Source organism: Labeo rohita, chromosome 12, assembly GCF_022985175.1.
Source record: "Labeo rohita strain BAU-BD-2019 chromosome 12, IGBB_LRoh.1.0, whole genome shotgun sequence".
In the NCBI taxonomy this organism is placed as follows: Eukaryota; Metazoa; Chordata; class Actinopteri; order Cypriniformes; family Cyprinidae; genus Labeo; species Labeo rohita.
Genome location: NC_066880.1, coordinates 21,818,041 through 21,836,381, shown reverse-complemented (window position 1 = coordinate 21,836,381; position 18,341 = coordinate 21,818,041). Strand labels below are relative to the sequence as shown.

The window sequence follows — 18,341 nt, the reverse complement described above, 5'->3', positions numbered from 1 at the left end:
GAGTAGTCAGATTCAGCCTGGAAGTGATGCCAAGTCTGCAGTTTTCCCGTGGAACTGGGCTGCTTGTACACTGTTGCCGCAATAGTGTCATATTTTGCCCCTGAAATGCGAATTTACCAGGGGAACCACGACAAAAAGGTGTATTTTATTCCCCTTAATGTGTTTTTTAACCCCTCGAAATGCAATTGGGCTAGTTTTGGGCTAGTTTTGAGTAGCATTTGGGCGGGTTTTGTTATAAAAACCTGGCAATGCTGCAGTAGAAATGCACTGGACAGTTCAAGAATGGACACAGGCCGCTGTTCACTGTGCTAGCGCTTCAGATGTGTGTACTGCACGCAAGCAGTGTGCAACTTCTTTCCACTCCTGCACTTAAATCATTTGATTTTAAACTGTAAAATCGCATTAAAAAGTGAATGCAGGAATCGTTAGGTGGAACCTAAATGCACGTTTTATCAATTACCCGGTTCTTGGAAATTTGGAACCGGTTCTACAATGGAAACGGTTCTCGATACCCAACCCTACTCATCAAGTACTGTAGTATAAAAAATAGAATACAGTACAGTGCCTATGACAGATTTCATTTATTTTACAGTAGCTACTGTTTTCTGAATGTGCACACCACTTACATCCATCTAAACTAGAATGGAGAGCTTCCCTCATGGTCATTCTTTCCACAAGAACACGATCTAAATTGCTACATATTTCATCATTTTTTCCATTTCTACATATTTTCCATTTCATCTCATTTCCTCTTCCTTTCTGTCTTTCCACTTTCCCAGTGTTAGGATGCATTTTCCAGAGCACACAATCACCTGTTTCCCTAACTGTATTATCCTGAGTTTATGATTAAGTATGTTGTCAGTTTTGCTACGTAGTTTATTTTTAATTGTGTTGGTAAAATTTTTACAATAAAGTGGTTAATTTTTTAAAACTCTTAGGACTAATCTCACAACAGATCATTTAAAAAAAAGAGTTATCAATTTGTTACCTTGGTTGCCCATGAGTCAGCCGGGGCACGTTCAAGCTCACACCGGTGCCCAACGTTTTGCTACGGTTTACATGTTGAATGACGTGTTTCCTGGAAATGATATGCAACAGGGTTTGAGATACATTTTCTCTTGTTTGGTGGTGTCAAAAAGGTCAGCCCAATCAGCAGCAACATGTATATAAACCATGCGGTATTAAAGAGACACTGATTAATGTAACAAAAATACTTATACATATTTATATATTTTGCTATTGTATTGTGGAGTGACACTTTGATAAACTTTTCTATACTCCTCTGATTAAATAATGATAAATATAATGAGAAGTCTAATTATTACTCACAATAAAAATAATAAAGTCATACAGATCATAACACAGTCTCAGAGATAAGAAGTGGATTATCCTTTACCTGAAATGTTTGTCTTTTCATCTTGAAATGCGAGACAAATGTTGGATCACAATAATTACGAACCATAGTTTCCACAAATCCCTTCACTCGATTGGGATGTTCTCTTTTTTCTGGACAGCAAGGGCAGTGACTACAACATCGAGCGTATTTTGCAGTATTAAACACCGATTTCATCAGGCTCTGAAAATTCTTCAAAAAGAACACGAAGAATGGCCTTCTCAGCTGCCATATTTGCAAATCTTGCATCATCAGAACAGGGTGTTCAGTCACCGTTTCCATTTAAAAAATGTTTCGCGTCATTTAGTCGGGGCTGAACGCAGGGCTGATTAGCATTCACCAGTTTTTCTGCTTAGTTGATTATCTTCCCTGTGTATTTATGCTGTTCCAGAAAACTTTAAGATTTTTCCAATGTCCTACTTGGAAATAATGTCTGAAACACAGCTTGAAACACAACCTATAACTGTGCCCAAATTCTGGTTCTGAACTGGACCTTGGGCCCCATGCTGCACACACCAGTACGTTCTGCATATGTCTACACATATGTATACTATATGTGACCCCAAACCACAAAACCAGTCATAAGGGTAAATTTTTTGAGATTGAGATTCATGCATAATATGGAATCCGAATAAATAAGCTTTCTATTAATGTATGGTTTGCTAGGATAGGACAATATTTGGCCAAGATACAACTATTTGAAAATCTGGAATCTGAGGATGCTAAAAAAACTAAATATTGCGAAAATGGCCTTCGAAGTTGTCCAAATGAAGTTCTTAGCAATGCATATTACTAATCAAAAAAATAAGTTTGGTATGTTTATGGTAGTAAATATATAAAATATCTTCATGGAATATGATCTTTACTTAAAATCCTAATGATTTTTGACATTAAGAAAAAGATAATTTTTGACTCATGCAGTGTGCTGTTGGCTATTGCTACAAATATACCTGTGCTACTTATGACTGGTTTTGAGATCCAGGGTCGCATATGTGACCAATACATGCAACATCATATTCACACAATTACTCATACACAACTTGGTAGGTAAATTCAACAAACAAAAGCTTTACGGTGTCACAAATCTGTAAAAAATAATAATAATAATAGTAATAAATAAATATATAAAGGGGGGACAATGTACTGTATTAAACTGTGTTGAAAGAATTTTCCACATTTATTTTTTACAGGTATTTACCTAGGGGGTTAACCCTCTATGGTACGCATTAAGTTTTTATTACATGAAATAGCTTCAATTATACAAAAAAAAAATATGGCAACATACCTATTTTTCTGTAGTGGTACAGTGTTGCCATATGGCAACATTGATATTTTCTAATTTTACAGAAAAACTAAAAAATATTGATTTCTGAATAAAAATATGTCATTTACTAACCAAAAATGATGCAAAAAAAAATCTCCCTTGAGAAGAGACATTCAGAAATTAGGTGTACAGAGCAATTTCTGGAGCACTTCAACAGGTGTCCTCCATGTTGGGGTGACAGTGGAAAAAAAGTGTTTGGAGGAACATTCAAATGTCATGTGGCTTAAAAACATCACATCGACAACTGGCCCTTTTAATTAACATATTGCAATATATTGTATTTTTTTCAGAATAACAAGGAAATAAGTAGAAACAGGCCCCTCCCACTATAATTGATTGACATGACTGTCTTACCTTCCGACCGAGCTGTGAACAGTGTGAGAAATGTCTCCTAGGCAATGGAGGTGTCAATTGTTGGATGTAATATAAAGGTTATAAAGTATAAAGAGTATTTATGAATCGTTACAAATCGCCTTTCTTAATAATGCGCTAGTAAGTAAACAGAAAGGCTTGTCACCCCACAGAAGAGCGGAGCAGGGAAAGCAGAGCTCATTATCATTTAAAGAGCCATGCAACAAAACGGGTTGCTGAGTGCAGAGCTGATTTTGACAAGGCAAAAAGTGTGTATTTTACACTACCATTGAGAAGTTTTAACCAAAGTATGTTATAGACTTTTCATTAAGACCCTAAAGAATCATATCAACTTGTGCAAAATGGGCATCCGATGACCCCTTTAACAGTGTAGATTATGTCAAAACTGTTAAATGTATATGATATAAAAATGAGCACAAATACTACTGCTTATAAATAAATAAATGTCTTGAGCTGCACATGATAATCTCTCATTTGAATTTGAGGCATGCAAATAATCTAAACGTAAATGTTTAACATAGTCCACATACACCTCAAGCACAAAAATAAGCATAGTTAACATCAACACAAACATAGTGCATCACACTAATTTTTTGTTATCAATGCACAAAAACACAAAAGTAAAATTGCCAAGAAGGCAATTTTAATTATTTTTTGCTGTGTTCTTCTGTTACCTTAGATTATTATGTTTTAAAACTGGGTCTTTTTCCTTTTTGTCTATGTCAGAGTAAAACAGCATGGTCTTGAAAAACTGGTTCAAAGTGTGATTCTGGAGTTTTAGGAAATGAGAGGAGGTTTTAGGAAATGGAAAGAACAGTGATGAAGGAGAGAAGGAGCAAGCAGCTGAGAGCCGTGGTTGACTTGCTAGAGCGACTCACCCTGTTGTTTGAGAGTGTGGGCGAGAACTGTAATGAGCTGTGCCTCATTTCTTGCATCATCAAGCCTGTCTCATTTCAGAAAAGCAACCATTATATCCCAAAGTAAGAATGAAACTACAGTAATTATGCCTCACAAAGAACAACAGTTAATACTGGCTACATTGGACTGTGCTAGTGTGCTTTTAGACACACACCCGCAATGTTCCCTAAGCACTTCCCCTCAGGGTAATCCCCGCCACCATTTTGAAGTGCGTTCCACATTGTCAAGTATATGAGTGAGGTATGGACAGACACCTGACCACTATGATTTTGACCAAGGGAGCAAGTCTACTCATACACTTCAGGCAGCCACATATACCACAGTACAACATAACTGTGGCGTGACAGTAGATTGCGCATCCTCCTGCCTAGGACACACCCTTCGAAATGAGACGCAGCTACAGTGTCTTCGCCATCTTCACCTCTTTCTCCACCAACTTTGCTGGCTCCATCTCAGCCAGTCAAGTCTTCTGTCAGACAAGGGTACAGATGAGAGGAGACTCATACAGTATATGTGACCCTGGACTTCTTAAGCTACTTCTTAAGTAGCACGGGTATATTCAATAATAGCAATAGTCAAAAATACATTGTGTGGGTCAAAAATATAGATTTTTCTTTTATGCCAAAAATCATTAGGATATTAAGTAAAGATCATGTTCTATGAAGATATTTTGTAAAATCCCTACCATAAATATATCAAAATTTAATTTTGTAATTAGTAAAGCATGGCTAAGAACTTCATTTGGACAACTTTAAAGGCGATTTTCTCAATATTTAGATTTTTTTCCACCCTCAGATTCCAGATATTGTCATATCCTAACAAACCATACCTCAATGGAAAGCGTATTTGTTCAGCTTTCAGGTAATGTATAAATCTCAATTTCAACAAAATTGGCCCTTATGACTGGTTTTGTGGTCCAGAGTCACATATGTGGTTCCAAAAGTGTGATGTCAACCAACAATGGACCTTTCTCACATTTCCGGGTTTCTCATAGCGGAAGTTGATAGAGTTGGGTAAAATCTGAAAGTACCACAAATATGTTTTTTGCATTCCTATATGCAAAAATATTAAAAGAAAAACTACACAATAGTGTTTTCACGACTTTAAATCAAATGATTTGAGGGTCAAAGACTGTGAACACACGGTAAAAAGAGAAACAACACCAAACAAAGAAGAGTTAGAGATACTTGAATTAATATTGTATTTATTTTAATATATCTATGTTTATGCAAGAATAAAGTTTACATGAAACGGAAATTGTTTTTTCTTTCCTTTTGTGATGCATCTCCAAGGGAAACAGCTTACTGAGTGAGAAAAAAAAGTAGGGCGGAACTTCATTGTCAATTGTCAATTGACTGGTTCTTTGCCATTTGCTATACTGCTGTGATCACATGTGAGTGACAGGGTGCTGGATGGGTCCCTGGATTATTCCACCTTCTTGCTAATGTACCAAACATGAAAGAAGAAATTATATTGTAAGGGGAGGGACAGTTAATGTTATTGATTAAAGTTTAAAACGGCACATTAAAAAAATATATGTTACTTATAAATAATTTATAGGGTGAAGTCTGCTAAAATGGGCCATGTACCATCAAATAAGCTATACATGAGATCTAATAATATTTCTATAAGTCTCTTAAAGATAAAGATGTTTTAAATGGACAAAAGTATAATTATTTTAAAATTATGAAAGTTAGAGTATCAGCAGGTATCTTCTTGAGCCACAGCACAACATTGAGATAAAATGAGCCAACTGTTCAGTTAAAATGGGCCAATATAAAAAGAGAACAAACACAGGTAATTTCATCTTCAATCATTTTATTTCTGACAGTAAATTTACATTATTATCTTTAGTGTGCCATAGCAACAACACCATAAATGTATTTCATTAAATATAAAGTTGAACGAATATTTCATTAAACAATGCAATTAAAAATGAACTGATCAGATTTTTCTGTGTATTGGTGTCTTTTGTTTGCATGTATAGATGTATGCTTGTGTTTTATTTTATTTTATTTTAAAGACTGTTAGGACTGTTTAGACTGTTTTGTATGGGTACGTATCTAGGTCTATTTTAAACCTAGTTTCACCCTCATTTTCTGTGTAATGTGTGTGTGCAGCCCATTTTACTGATATCTACCTTTCTTTCCCTTTCCCTTTCCCTTTATCTTCTCTCTTCTTGTCTCTCTGTTTCGTTTCTTTGCGTGTCCTCCTGCCATACTGTCTCCAATGAAATTTTTTAAAAGACTATTAACATTTTGTATGGATACATATCTAGGCCTATAAACCTATTTTCACCCTCAAATTCGCCATTTTAGCTTAATCAGTCATTTCTACATAAAATTATATATATATATTTTTTCACAGAAATCAAAGTTTCTTTATTAAATTAAATTATTTGAAAGAGCTTTGTTGATAAGCTTACTTATAATTGCTGTAGTACGCTTATTAGTGATGAATGAAATTTACTATGTAATTTCTCTGACAAGCTTCATTTAACATTCTGCCCTGCCTGCCTTAAAAAAAAAAATCAGACCAATTATTATTGTTACATGTTAACAAGTGTTGAAGCAACAATGCAAGATCAGTTATTGTGATTTTCTGTAAAAACGTAAAGAGATAAGACGCTACGAGCTTATTTGGCCCATTTTACCTGATAACCCATTTTAGCTGACTTCACCCATATATATATATATATATATATATATATATATATATATACACACACACACACACTTCACCCATATATATATTATTCATCATTATTGCCACATAGTTTAACGAGTTTAAATGCATCGAATTAACAATATATGAAACACATACCTAGAGTGCATCAGTTTTTTTGCTTGCTGAACACTAAAATGAGAGCTCCTTAATATCACGTGATTTCTGGGAAGCTGCAGGTCTTGTGTTGAAATGTATGAAACTGGCAGAAGGGAAATAGGGTGGGTAGATGAACATACCAAAGTGGGAGGGGTTTATCGTCCCGTTTATCGTTACTTGTATTTGCTACGCTATGATGGCTCAATAAAGATGCCACATTACACCTACTCATATTACATTAAATAATATACATTATTACCTTGAAGTGGCGTAGCTGAAGGAGTGGCGTGGGCTACAGTGAACGTCACGTGGTACTTAAGAGTTTTCTCATCGCTGTTGAAGTCGGTCCAATCACAATCGTTTAAAGTAGGCTAAGAAGGAGGACTAAGGAAAAATATTTTAAAGTAAACTTTTGCAATGTTTGTATAGGATACCTTAGCCTTAAGCCTATATAACGTATTTCATGGATAATTTATTAATTCAAAAATATTCTGTATTTTCCGAAGATAATCATGATGTTATGGTCTAATTGAGCCACCGAGCGCCCCCTGTAGATGTAAGTTGCATTAATATATTAAACAGCTTCGGTCTCTCCACTGCTTTGCTTTCAGGAATTTACAGTGCTATGGGCTGAACGGACTGTGATCTTCCAGCACGGCTGACGGTGTACAGGACCGAAACTAAGGTAATCGAAACTACGAACAAACTACATAAGGATTTGAACGAAGATTAAACAAAACAGCTGTTTTATCCGCGAATTAATTTAAATACACAGGTATTGTGCTACATTGATTTGGAGTGGATGATTCTGGAAGAAACTGTTGAAATTATTAAATGTATTTATTATTATTTGATTTTCATTCTCACGAGATATTTTAAACAGATCTTTGGATTGTAAGATGTACAAAAAGTACTGTGGTGGTTATAGAATAAAAGGTATATACAAGGGTGACGTTAGTTATTTACAAATCCTCCTTACTTTATACACAGAGAACCTACCTAGGGCACTACCAAGGGGGCACCAGGCGGCGATTTCTTTCGTGGGTGTTTACCACATTAAATGAATATTTAAGAATCTTAGACTCAGTATAATATTTAATCATTTTCCCGTAATTACAATTCAGAAATATTGTTTTTGTCACTCTGACCCTGTTGTCCCTAATGAGCCCACGAATATTTTATACCACACATAAAACTGAATTAATTGTGCTCAGAATACATCCATTATTCGGAAATTTGACTATTTTACTTTCATTTACTCTTCATTGTGGAGACAAAATGGGCACAAAACAACTGACTGTATGATAAAGAAGAGAAGTCTCTCAAACTGCTGCACTGACAAAAAGAAAATGAGTTGATATGCAGAACCTGAAATAGAGTGAAAGAAAGTGTCCTGATACATGCTCAGCCAGAGAGAATAGAGATTGTGGACTTTCATAAGGTAAGATATAAGAAAAGGTTAAAGGAACCATGACCAGATAACATCCAGATCAAAAGTTTAGACTGATAAGATATGTTCCGCTACTGCTGAATAGGTGCTAAAAAAATGTCAAATAGCCTATTAAATTGTAACCTACTTTCATCCAGTTTGATTAGCAGTTATTTAATTAGTTCGGCTAACCATTCAAAAATGTATCAAAATTAGAGTATTTGGTTATTTACATTTAACTACATCAAAACATGGTACTTTTAGGTACTTTTTATTTGTTGTGACAATTAGTCACTTCCCTGATCTGTCAATGCATGATATGCCTGACCTTCTTACCACAAATCAGCGGCTGACAATCAATGTGTTTTTCAGATGGCATCTGGAAGGATTCGTTCCACGCGTCGCCTGCGTTCCTGGATAGTGGAACAGGTGCGTGTTCGTGCAGTGTGTTGAGTATATCGAAGGATATGAATTTATGGAGTATGAATACAGAAGATCAGATGGATTGACACTATGAGATCCACTGGCTCCTAATCTAGTGAGATTCCTACCTAGACAGCAGTTTAGTCATAGGCACAAACACTTTCTTAAACTGAAGGAAGCAGATTATGCTCTCTTAGTTTATATGCATCCTTTATGGATTAATGTTGTAGTAGATGCACTTGTGATGGACTCTTTTTACCACTTGTGTTTTAAGGTTGTAAGATAAACAATGATTTTAATGATTTTTTCAAACATTTACATTGTTTCGGTAAAATTTTTTTTTTTTTTTTTAAACTTTAAATGTCAACAGGTCAGAACTTTGCACCCCACAGCCAATACAAAAAAATTTATTGACCGTGTTAAATTACAGTTAGAATAAGGTTGGTAGCATGTAGCATTACTGTTTGTAATGATCGGATTCATCCATAATTTTTTATCCATAACCTCTCATGTTTGAGACATGCCCTTTTTTTCATTATATAACAACTACTAGTGTTTCATGATATGTTTTTGTTTGTTGTTGATGACTTTTGGGTTGTTTCTCTATTGTTTGTGCTTTGGGATATAGGTGAACAGTGGGAATTATAATGGCCTAGTGTGGGACAACCCTGAGAAAACCATGTTTCGAATCCCATGGAAACATGCAGGAAAACAGGATTTTCGAACAGAGGAAGATGCAGCTATTTTCAAGGTGCAAATGTTTTCTTTGTTTTTTCTTTTTTTAAGCAGTGAACAACTTCCCAAGTGTGAGTGTTACCTAGTGAAGATTTAAACTTCTATTCATAATCAAAGTAATAATTACATGCTGATGATAAACAGTTTACACATTTATGGTCAGAATTAATTACTAAGGAGCTTAATCTGTAATTTATTTATTTTAAGTATGCAAGCTATTTGAAAGGTGTCGACTGAAATTTTCATTTGAATTTTTTCCAGGCTTGGGCAGAGTTTAAAGGGAAGCTTGGGGAGAATGGAAGTTCAGACCCTGCATCCTGGAAAACTCGCCTTCGCTGTGCCCTCAACAAAAGTCCAGAGTTTAGTGAGGTCACTGAAAGGTCACAGCTGGACATCTCAGAACCCTACAAGGTGTACCGCCTCGTACCATTAGAAGAACAAGGTAACTAATGTATGTGGAAAATATACAGATATTTGCAGGGTTGTCAACTCTTTCAACTTTCAGGTCTTCAAACCTCTTGCCAATTAACGAAATGACACAAAAGAAATCCATAACAGATATTCTTGACTGGACTGGTCTAAAGTGGTGAAGTTTAACCAATGACATTTTTTGCTGCACTTACTATTAAAGGGGAAGTTCACTTCCAGAACAAAAATTTAGATACTTGACAGACACTTGTCTAACCACTGGCATTTCTTCATGTTCTCCATTCAGGACTATAGACAGCTAGCACTTTAAAGGAGAAGTTCACTTCCACAACAAAAATGTACAGATAATTTACTCACCCCTTTGTGGTCCAAGATGTTCATGTCTTTCTTTCGTCAGTCGTAAAGAAGTTATGTTTTTTGAGGAAAACATTTCAGGAATTATCTCCATATAGCGGACTTCAAAGGTGCCCCCAAGTTTTAACTTCCAAAATGCAGTTTAAATGCAGCTTCAAATGGCTCTAAAAGATCCCAGCCGAGGAAAAAGGGTCTTATCTAGCGAAACAATCTGTCATTTTCTAAACAAATTGACATTTTTATGTACTTTTTAACCTCAAACGCTTGTCTTGTCTCTGCGATACATATTGTGTAGTCTGTGTAATCCGTGTCAATACAGTTAGGGTATGTCGAAAAACTCCCATCTCGTTTTCTTCTTCAACTTCAAAATCATCCTTTTGAAGTTGGGGAAGAAAACGAGATGTGAGTTTTTCGACATGCCCTAACTGTATTGACCCGGAAAAAACACAGACTTAGACAAGACGCACGTTTGAGGTTAAAAAGTATAGAAATTGTTGATTTGTTTCGAAAATGACAGATCTTTTTGCTAGATGAGACCCTTCTTTCTCGGCTGGGATCGTTTAGAGCCATCTAAAGCTGCATTTAAACTGCATTTTGGAAGTTCAAACTTGGGGGCACCATTGAAGTCCACTATATGGAGATAATTCCTGCAATGTTTTCCTCAAGAAACATAATTTCTTATCGACTGAAGAAAGAAAGACATGAACATCTTGGATGACAAGGGGGTGAGTTAATTATCTGTACATTTTTGTTCTGGAAGTGAACTTCTCCTTTAAAGTGCTAGCTCTCTATAGTACCGAATGGAGAACATGAAGAAATGCCAGTGCCAGGCAAGTGTTTGTGCCTTCAAACGAAGATATGAAATGAACACAGACCAAACACCAAATGCAGGTTGTGTGTTCTGTTTTGTCTGTGAATTTCACAATGTCACAGGCCACTATGGTGAATGAGAATATTTGCACTGAGGCATAAAAAACCTGTCAGTAATGTCGCTTATAGAGCAGAGTCAAGTCCAAAATCAGATTCAGTTTACACAGTTTCTACTTTGCATAGACAAAAACCCCTCATCATGTGATTTCCTCTTCAGAGGGTGCACAAAGATAAAACGATAAAAGTAATTGTTTACTCCTTAACACAGATGCAGAATAACAAGTGTGTAATGTAACCTTGAACAAAGAAAAACACCAAGTAATTTTTTAGGCTGTTTTTTTTTTAAGCCAGAAACTCCTAGCTTAAAGAAGGGCTACTTGTAGAGCTTACATAAATGTATTATATTAAAGGGAATTTATATCTAAGCTAAAATGCCTGACTAATTGACTAGTCATCAAAAATTAGGTTGGCTAGCTAATTTTAATAATATGGAATCTGTTGTTTGTTCTTTTTTGAATGCAGAAATAGTATTCTAAAACATTAATTAAACAAACTGTGTGATTATGAAAATTTGCAATTTTGCACATCTCTACAACTTTCATTACCAACAAAAAATGTCTTTGACAGCTGCAGTGAATATGTAAAGGAATTACTTTTTGTAATTATTTAGTTCAATTTCCTCTTATCATAGGAGTGGAGAAGGTTAAAAAAGAGAACGGACAGAAGCCAGCGAGGAGCAGCAGGAGGAAACGCAGTGAATCCGAGCAAGATGAGCAGCAGATTGCATGCAAAAAGATCAAAGAGGAGCTTATTGTGCCCCAGGCCATCAACATGGTAAAAACATCCAGCACATCATAACTAATCATAGAGGAGCTATGCTGTTCAAACTTAAAATAAATTGCCACTTGCATGCATGCAAAGAATGAAAAACTGTTACAAAACCACATTAATGGGTCACGAACATGCACTGAGAGGCATTTTGCATTCCACAGCTTGGTTTTGCAATGCAAGGTATGAGTCTACAATTAACTGGCCACTTTTTTTTTATTTACACAGAGTGCGCAGGAGATCATCCCACACACAGGAAGAGAGATAACACTCCAAGCAGAGGTGGAGACCAGCCCCTTAAAGACTGACAACAGTAATGATCTAATTTTACTCCATGAATTTTACCCTTGTATTCAACTTAATGTTTAAAATGCAAAGTTGGTGAACGATCATTCTTTTCTTTCTTGAGGCACTGAAGATATCCAGGTGAACTTCACCATTGAAGCTGTAGAGAAGAGAGGTGATTAAAAATAACATTTTATTCCTCTCAATTTTTAACCAAACTATTGCCAGTTTTTTACAACTCTTTTGTTCTTTCAGTGCTGCACACATTCCACATAACCGTGTACTACATTGGTCAGGAGGTTCTGCGGCGAGAAGTAATGGGTAATGATGTTCGGATCGCTTACCTGCCTCCCTCACCTGTCCCTCCGTCTCCACCGTCTCTAAACGGCACTAGCTTCCATCGAATCCCTCTCCCAGACCCCCCATCAGACATGAGCTCCGACCCCAGCCTCACCCCACGTTTGCTCGCTCTCAACAAATTGCTGCCCTTCATGAAGGGGGGAATAGTGCTGACCTTGTCAGGAGGAGGCATCTATGCCATGCGCTTGTGTCAGGGACGGGTGTTCTGGAAGGGACCACATAACACCACCACAGGGCCCTGTAAAATGGAGAGAGGAGGCGAGCCCACCCAACTGTTCAGCAAGGATATATTCAAACAGGGTAAGTGTTTCACAAACTTATATTGTGCACTGTAAATTAAACCTTAGCTGAATGCTCATTCAAATTTCTGTGCTCCTTATACTTTTTTGGCTTACATGTTCATTTAAAGTTCACTTCCAAAACAAAAAAGTACAAATCTTGCTTTCTTCAGTCGACTAGAAATTATGTTTCTTGAGGAAAACATTTCAGGAATTATCTCCATATAGTGGACTTCAATGGTGCCCCCAAGTTTGAACTTCCAAAATGCAGTTTAAATGCAGCTTCAAATGGCTCTAAAGCATCCCAGCCGAGGAAGAAGGGTCTTATCAGGCAAAACGATCGGTCATTTTCAAAACAAATTGACAATTTAGATACTTTTTAACCTCAAAGGCTCATCTTGTCTTGTCTCTCGCTCGATGCACATGCGTAGTCTGTGTAATCTGGGTCAATACAGTTAAGAAAAATGAGAAAACGTCCTACATCGCTGTTTTACCTTTTTTTGTAAAGGGCGTTTGATCTTCTTTGCATGTTCACTTTGTAAACATTGGGTCGGTACTTCTGCAGCAATGTAGGACGATTTTGAAGTTGTGGAAGAAAATGAGATGGGAGTTTTTCGACATACCCTAACTGTATTGACCGTATTGAACAGGAAAAAAACTGAGTTCACGCAGACTTAGGCAAGATGAGCGTTTGAGTTTTAAAAGTATATAAATTGTCAATTTGTTTTGAAAATGACTGATCGTTTTTCTAGTTATACCCATGGTCTTTTTTACAGTAGCTCCCCAGTAGCTCCCCAGAAACTTGCCATCTTTATTAGTAGACTACTAGTCCTAAAAGTAATTAAGGCCCTTAAAGTAAAAAAGGTCCTACATCCAATACTGTCAACTCAGGGTTTGGGTTCACAATGAAAGTTCTGTCATTAAAGGAGAAGTCCACTTCCAGAACAAAAATTGACAGATAGTGTACTCAACATGTTCATGTCTTTATTTCTTCAGCCATGAGAAATTTTGATTATTTGAGGAAAACATTTCAGGATTTTTCTCCATATAATGGACTGGTATGGTGCCCCGATTTTGAACTTCCAAAGTGCAGTTTAAATGAATCTTCAAACGATCCCAAATGCGCTTGTAAACGATCCCAGCTGAGGAAGAAGGGTCTTATCTAGCGAAACAATTGGTTATTTTCAGTTTAAAAATATAATATAAATACTTTTTATTGTCAAACACTCCTCTTGTCTTGCTCTCCCTGAACTCTGTATTCTGCCTTAAGACAGTTAAGGTATGTCAAAAAACGTTATTTTCTCCCTCAACTTCAAAAATCTTTTCAAAATCATCCTACATCACCGTAAAAGTACCGACCCAGTCGGAAGATCAAACACCCTTAACAAAAAAGTTAAAACAGAAATGGGAATTTTTCGACATACCCTAACTGTCATGAACCAGAAAAACACAGTTCAGGCAGAATGAGTCAAGATGAGTGTTTGACATTAAAAAGTATTTAAATTGTATTATTTTTATGAAAATAACAGATCGTTTCACTAGATAAGACCCTTCTTCCTCAGCTGGGATCGTTTACAACCGCATTTCAACTACATTTTGGAAGTTCAAAATTGGGGCATCATACCAGTCCATTATATGAAGAAAAATTCTGAAATTTTTCCCCTTAAAAAAAACAATTTCTTTATGGCTGAAGAAAGAAAGACATGAACATCTTTGAATGACAAGGGGGTGCGTACATTATCTGTCAGTTTTTGTTCTGGAAGTGGACTTCTCCTTTTAATTACTCACCCTCATGTTGTTCCAAACCCGTAAGACCATTGTTCATCTTTCAACACAAATTAAGATTTTTTTTTTTGATGAAGATAGTGAAGACATTGTTAAAAGTACATGTGACATGTGTGGTTCAACATTATTTTTTTGAAGCTACAAGAACACTTTTTGTCCACAAAGAAACCAAAAATAACAGCTTTATTCAACAGTTCCTTCTCTTCTGTGTCAGTCTTCAATGTTTTCATGAGAGTAATTTCTGGGCATAGTTCCATCACTGTCTATCCAAAGCTCTCAGATTTCATCAAAAATATCTTAATTTGTATTTTGAAGATGAACAAAGGTCTTACTGGTTTGGAATGACATGAGGGTGAATAATTAATGACAGGATTTTCATTTTTGGGTGAACTATCCCTTTAAGTGCTGTTGAGCTGATTTCGCTAAAATTATGTGTTTGCATTGTGTATATTTTGGATATACTGCTTAATTTGCTTCTAGAAAGTTATTCCATATTCTTTAGCTCTTTAGTCCCCTAATGAGCATGCCAGAGGCCACTGTGACAGAGACCTACAAACAATTTAAAGTTCACTAAATGATCTTCACATCTAAAACTAGATATTACCAAGTTTTAAAATGATTACAGAATTATTTTAAAGTTTCTTTGTTCCTCTCAGAGTTGGACTCGTTCCACAATGGAGGAAGACAACCTCAAAGTGAGATCACGCTGTGTTTTGGAGAAGAGCTGCATGATGGAGATAACATCAATGATAAACACATCATCATTAAGGTAAAGAGCTGATGTCAATGCAGCAGTGTCTTTTGTATAGATCATATACTACATCTGTGCTATAAGTGGATGAAACTTTTGATAATTTAGCAGCTACAAAAGGGTTAATTAATGAAAGTAATTTTTGAAAAAAGGACAGAAAACAGCTGAAAGTATAAGCAGTCTTGTCAATCATACGAAGACATCATCTCATTCACAAAACTTGCCAGTTTAAAACTTGGATCTTCATTTGTGTTACAACAAAAGTGTGAATGATAGTTTTTGAGATATTGAGATATAGTTTTTGAGAAAAAAACATTCACATTTGTTTTTGGGTGCATTATTGTTTTAATTTTTATTTTCTTTCTCTAGATCTCTATTCCCTGGGTTGAGTCACAGATAGAAGAGGTCAAGGACCTCAGAGACTCTTTTGCAATTCTCAAAAGTTTGGCCAGCCAGTCTCCTACAGGGGAAGTGACACTGAACTTTGAATTATTGGAGCAGTAACAAACCTTATATAACAAAACACTTACTACATTGTTGACATTAAGGATCAGAATGAAGAAGAACTATATACAGTATGAAATGAGACTTGTAGAAACACTTTACTGTAAGTAGTTGGTGAAAATAAATATTGTAATTATTATAGTTGCCTTAAGTACTTAAAATATATAGCCATATAGTAGTAGAATCCACATATTTATAAGTAATAAAAAACATGTCTTTTTATCAATATAAAGTCAATATTTCATTGTATGTTTCACAGCAAGATTTGTAGGAGCACACCGAATATTTTTTGTGTCATTTGTACCACTACACCATCTGGCCTAGTGGAGTCTGAGTAGAGATGTTCTGACTCATTAAATGCATTAATAACAATGTACATGGATTACTACAAATGGGTTGTTAAATTAGCCTGTACGTTTTCATCAACGCTAATGTTTCATTGAATTTATCAATATTTGTAAATAAATTAATCAGTGGCAGTAAATGATGTTGTCACTTGTCTTGTTCTCTACTGTTGGCTGTCTTAATCATTAGGGCTGTATATTTCCAAGAATCTGGCGATACGATTCCACGATACATGAGTAGCTATACGATATGTTGCGATTCTGTAAACAAGGCGATATATTGGGATATTTCTTATTTTATGAATAGGACATAATTTTAAGAAAACTGTAATTAAGAACACACCACCATATGCAAACCATTCAGTGTTACTGAATCACTTTTTGTGCAGTACGAGTAAAGGGGGAAAATAAAGTGCTTGCAAGATTCTTTAGTTATTAAATGTATAAAATGTAAGCTTTTATAAACCATATATATTTTAGACCCTGCTTTACAATTTAAGTTTACATTTGTAGCCATGTCAGATCATTTTGATCTGAACTTAAGAATTACATCTGCTTAATATCAATAAAAAAAATAAAGTGCTTACAGGGTTCCTAAAGAAAACAAAAGAACTGTAAAACAATAAAATAAATACAGATATTGGACATTCTCAGAACCTTTTTGTTCTCAGAATTTCGCAAGTTTTTCAGTTTGTAATTATGCTCCGCTGAGACCGCGACGCTAGCACCGCTTCAACTGCACAAAATAGCTCCAACAATGAGAGAAAGCAGATAGAATCATAATGACAGAAACCGGATAGAATCAATTTCTTGGATTCTATCCACACATTACAGATTTTAGTCACCAGCACCCATGCAAACACAGTTAACCATGCAGATATCAGGGGTGTTAATACACCTTTTTTAGGGATCCAAATACCAAAGGTGTGTTTGAATTGGTTTTCTTCTTCCTTCTCTTCTCTTTTTTTATTCTGCCCTAAAAGTGTACAGGCATCAGAGAACGTAAAATTAGAAACCCTAAACATGGTTGGATGGTGCCAATTATGCACATCTGCTCAGGCTCACAGAAACTCATCCTGCTGTTATGACACATTTTTGTTGGCCAAAACCCCAAAATGAGTATTTAACACTTCCAGCTTCACATTTCTGAAGTCAGTTGATTTTTTTTTATGTGGTTTTTGGCTAAATGGCTAAAATAAGGTCTGTGATTAACACAAGCTCAAAATATTCTGAAGTTTTATTCTATTGCACAAAATTCTATTCTATGTCTATTCTACTTGCTAGTCTGCTTTTACAGCCTCAAAGTGTTTAGAACTGTACACTTCCAAACTATTCTAACTCAAAAGGGATATTTTAAAAAAAATAATAATAAAATAAAGACTTAATAAGAACTGTCGGTTACTCGGTTTCTCTACAATAGGGATGCAACATCGGTTCTGGAGTGCCGATGACCTGCAGAGTTTAGCTCCAACCCTATTCAAACACACCTGCACACGCACAAGTTCTTCAGAATTACTAGGGCTTTTTTCAGGGTGGAGCTAAACTCTGCAGGTCATTGGCACTCCAGGACTGACGTTGCCTATCCCTGCTCCATTCACAATTTGCAGAAAAGTTTTGTCTAAGAGGACCAAAAGCCTATGTACAATGTTTCCCCAGATAACACAACATCTGCAAGATGCCTGTTAAAGATCACTTGATCTGGAAAGCATCTGCTGTGTACAAACATCTGACAGACGTCTGTAAGATGTCAGTTTTACATGATATGTGTGCTATCAGGGTCAGGAATGACAAACGCAAAAAAAAATCTGCGAGTGACTCCACTAAATTGTTCTGAGTCATCACTATGATTGACAATGGTAAGTGACAGTGTACCAATGGACGGAACAAACCATCTGACAAGCCACCAAAATAGAGCTTTGCACATTAAGTGATGCACAGTTAATCAGAGTAACAAAACTACAGCAGCAACAAGTGTGTTTAAGTCAATTGTATTTAGACATCAAAATTCACTAAAGTTGTGTTAATTTGTGAAGGTTTTTATGATGAACAAAACATGCAAGAATCATGAAGGCCATTGGTAGGAAACCAGGGTGATGCTAATTTCTGGGATGGACAACAAAGAATATTTCATGACCA

At 35.9% G+C, this 18,341-nt stretch overlaps 1 protein-coding gene and 1 long non-coding RNA gene across 3 annotated transcripts; one reads left to right on the top strand and one right to left on the bottom strand.

The window, feature by feature from the left end:
• Positions 1-5,194: 5,194 nt before the first annotated feature.
• LOC127174274 (uncharacterized) lies at positions 5,195-6,931 on the bottom strand. The gene is made up of 2 exons (XR_007828862.1): positions 6,831-6,931; positions 5,195-5,448 (listed from the first exon to the last, which is right to left on the bottom strand). It is a non-coding gene; the product is annotated as an uncharacterized LOC127174274 (long non-coding RNA).
• A 490-nt stretch (positions 6,932-7,421) lies between these two features.
• On the top strand, positions 7,422-16,360 carry irf9 (interferon regulatory factor 9). 2 transcript variants are annotated; one of them, XM_051124632.1, is made up of 11 exons: positions 7,444-7,515; positions 8,104-8,271; positions 8,632-8,688; positions 9,311-9,433; positions 9,679-9,859; positions 11,762-11,904; positions 12,127-12,211; positions 12,308-12,358; positions 12,439-12,843; positions 15,263-15,375; positions 15,727-16,360. In XM_051124632.1, the coding sequence occupies exons 3-11, from the start codon at positions 8,632-8,634 to the stop codon at positions 15,859-15,861; spliced, it is 1,293 nt and encodes a 430-aa protein (XP_050980589.1). In that variant the 5' UTR covers positions 7,444-7,515; positions 8,104-8,271; the 3' UTR covers positions 15,862-16,360. The 2 variants fall into 2 exon arrangements, with proteins under 2 accessions (XP_050980588.1, XP_050980589.1); XM_051124631.1 differs by lacking the exon at positions 8,104-8,271 and having other exon boundaries at positions 7,422-7,515.
• Positions 16,361-18,341: the final 1,981 nt, after the last annotated feature.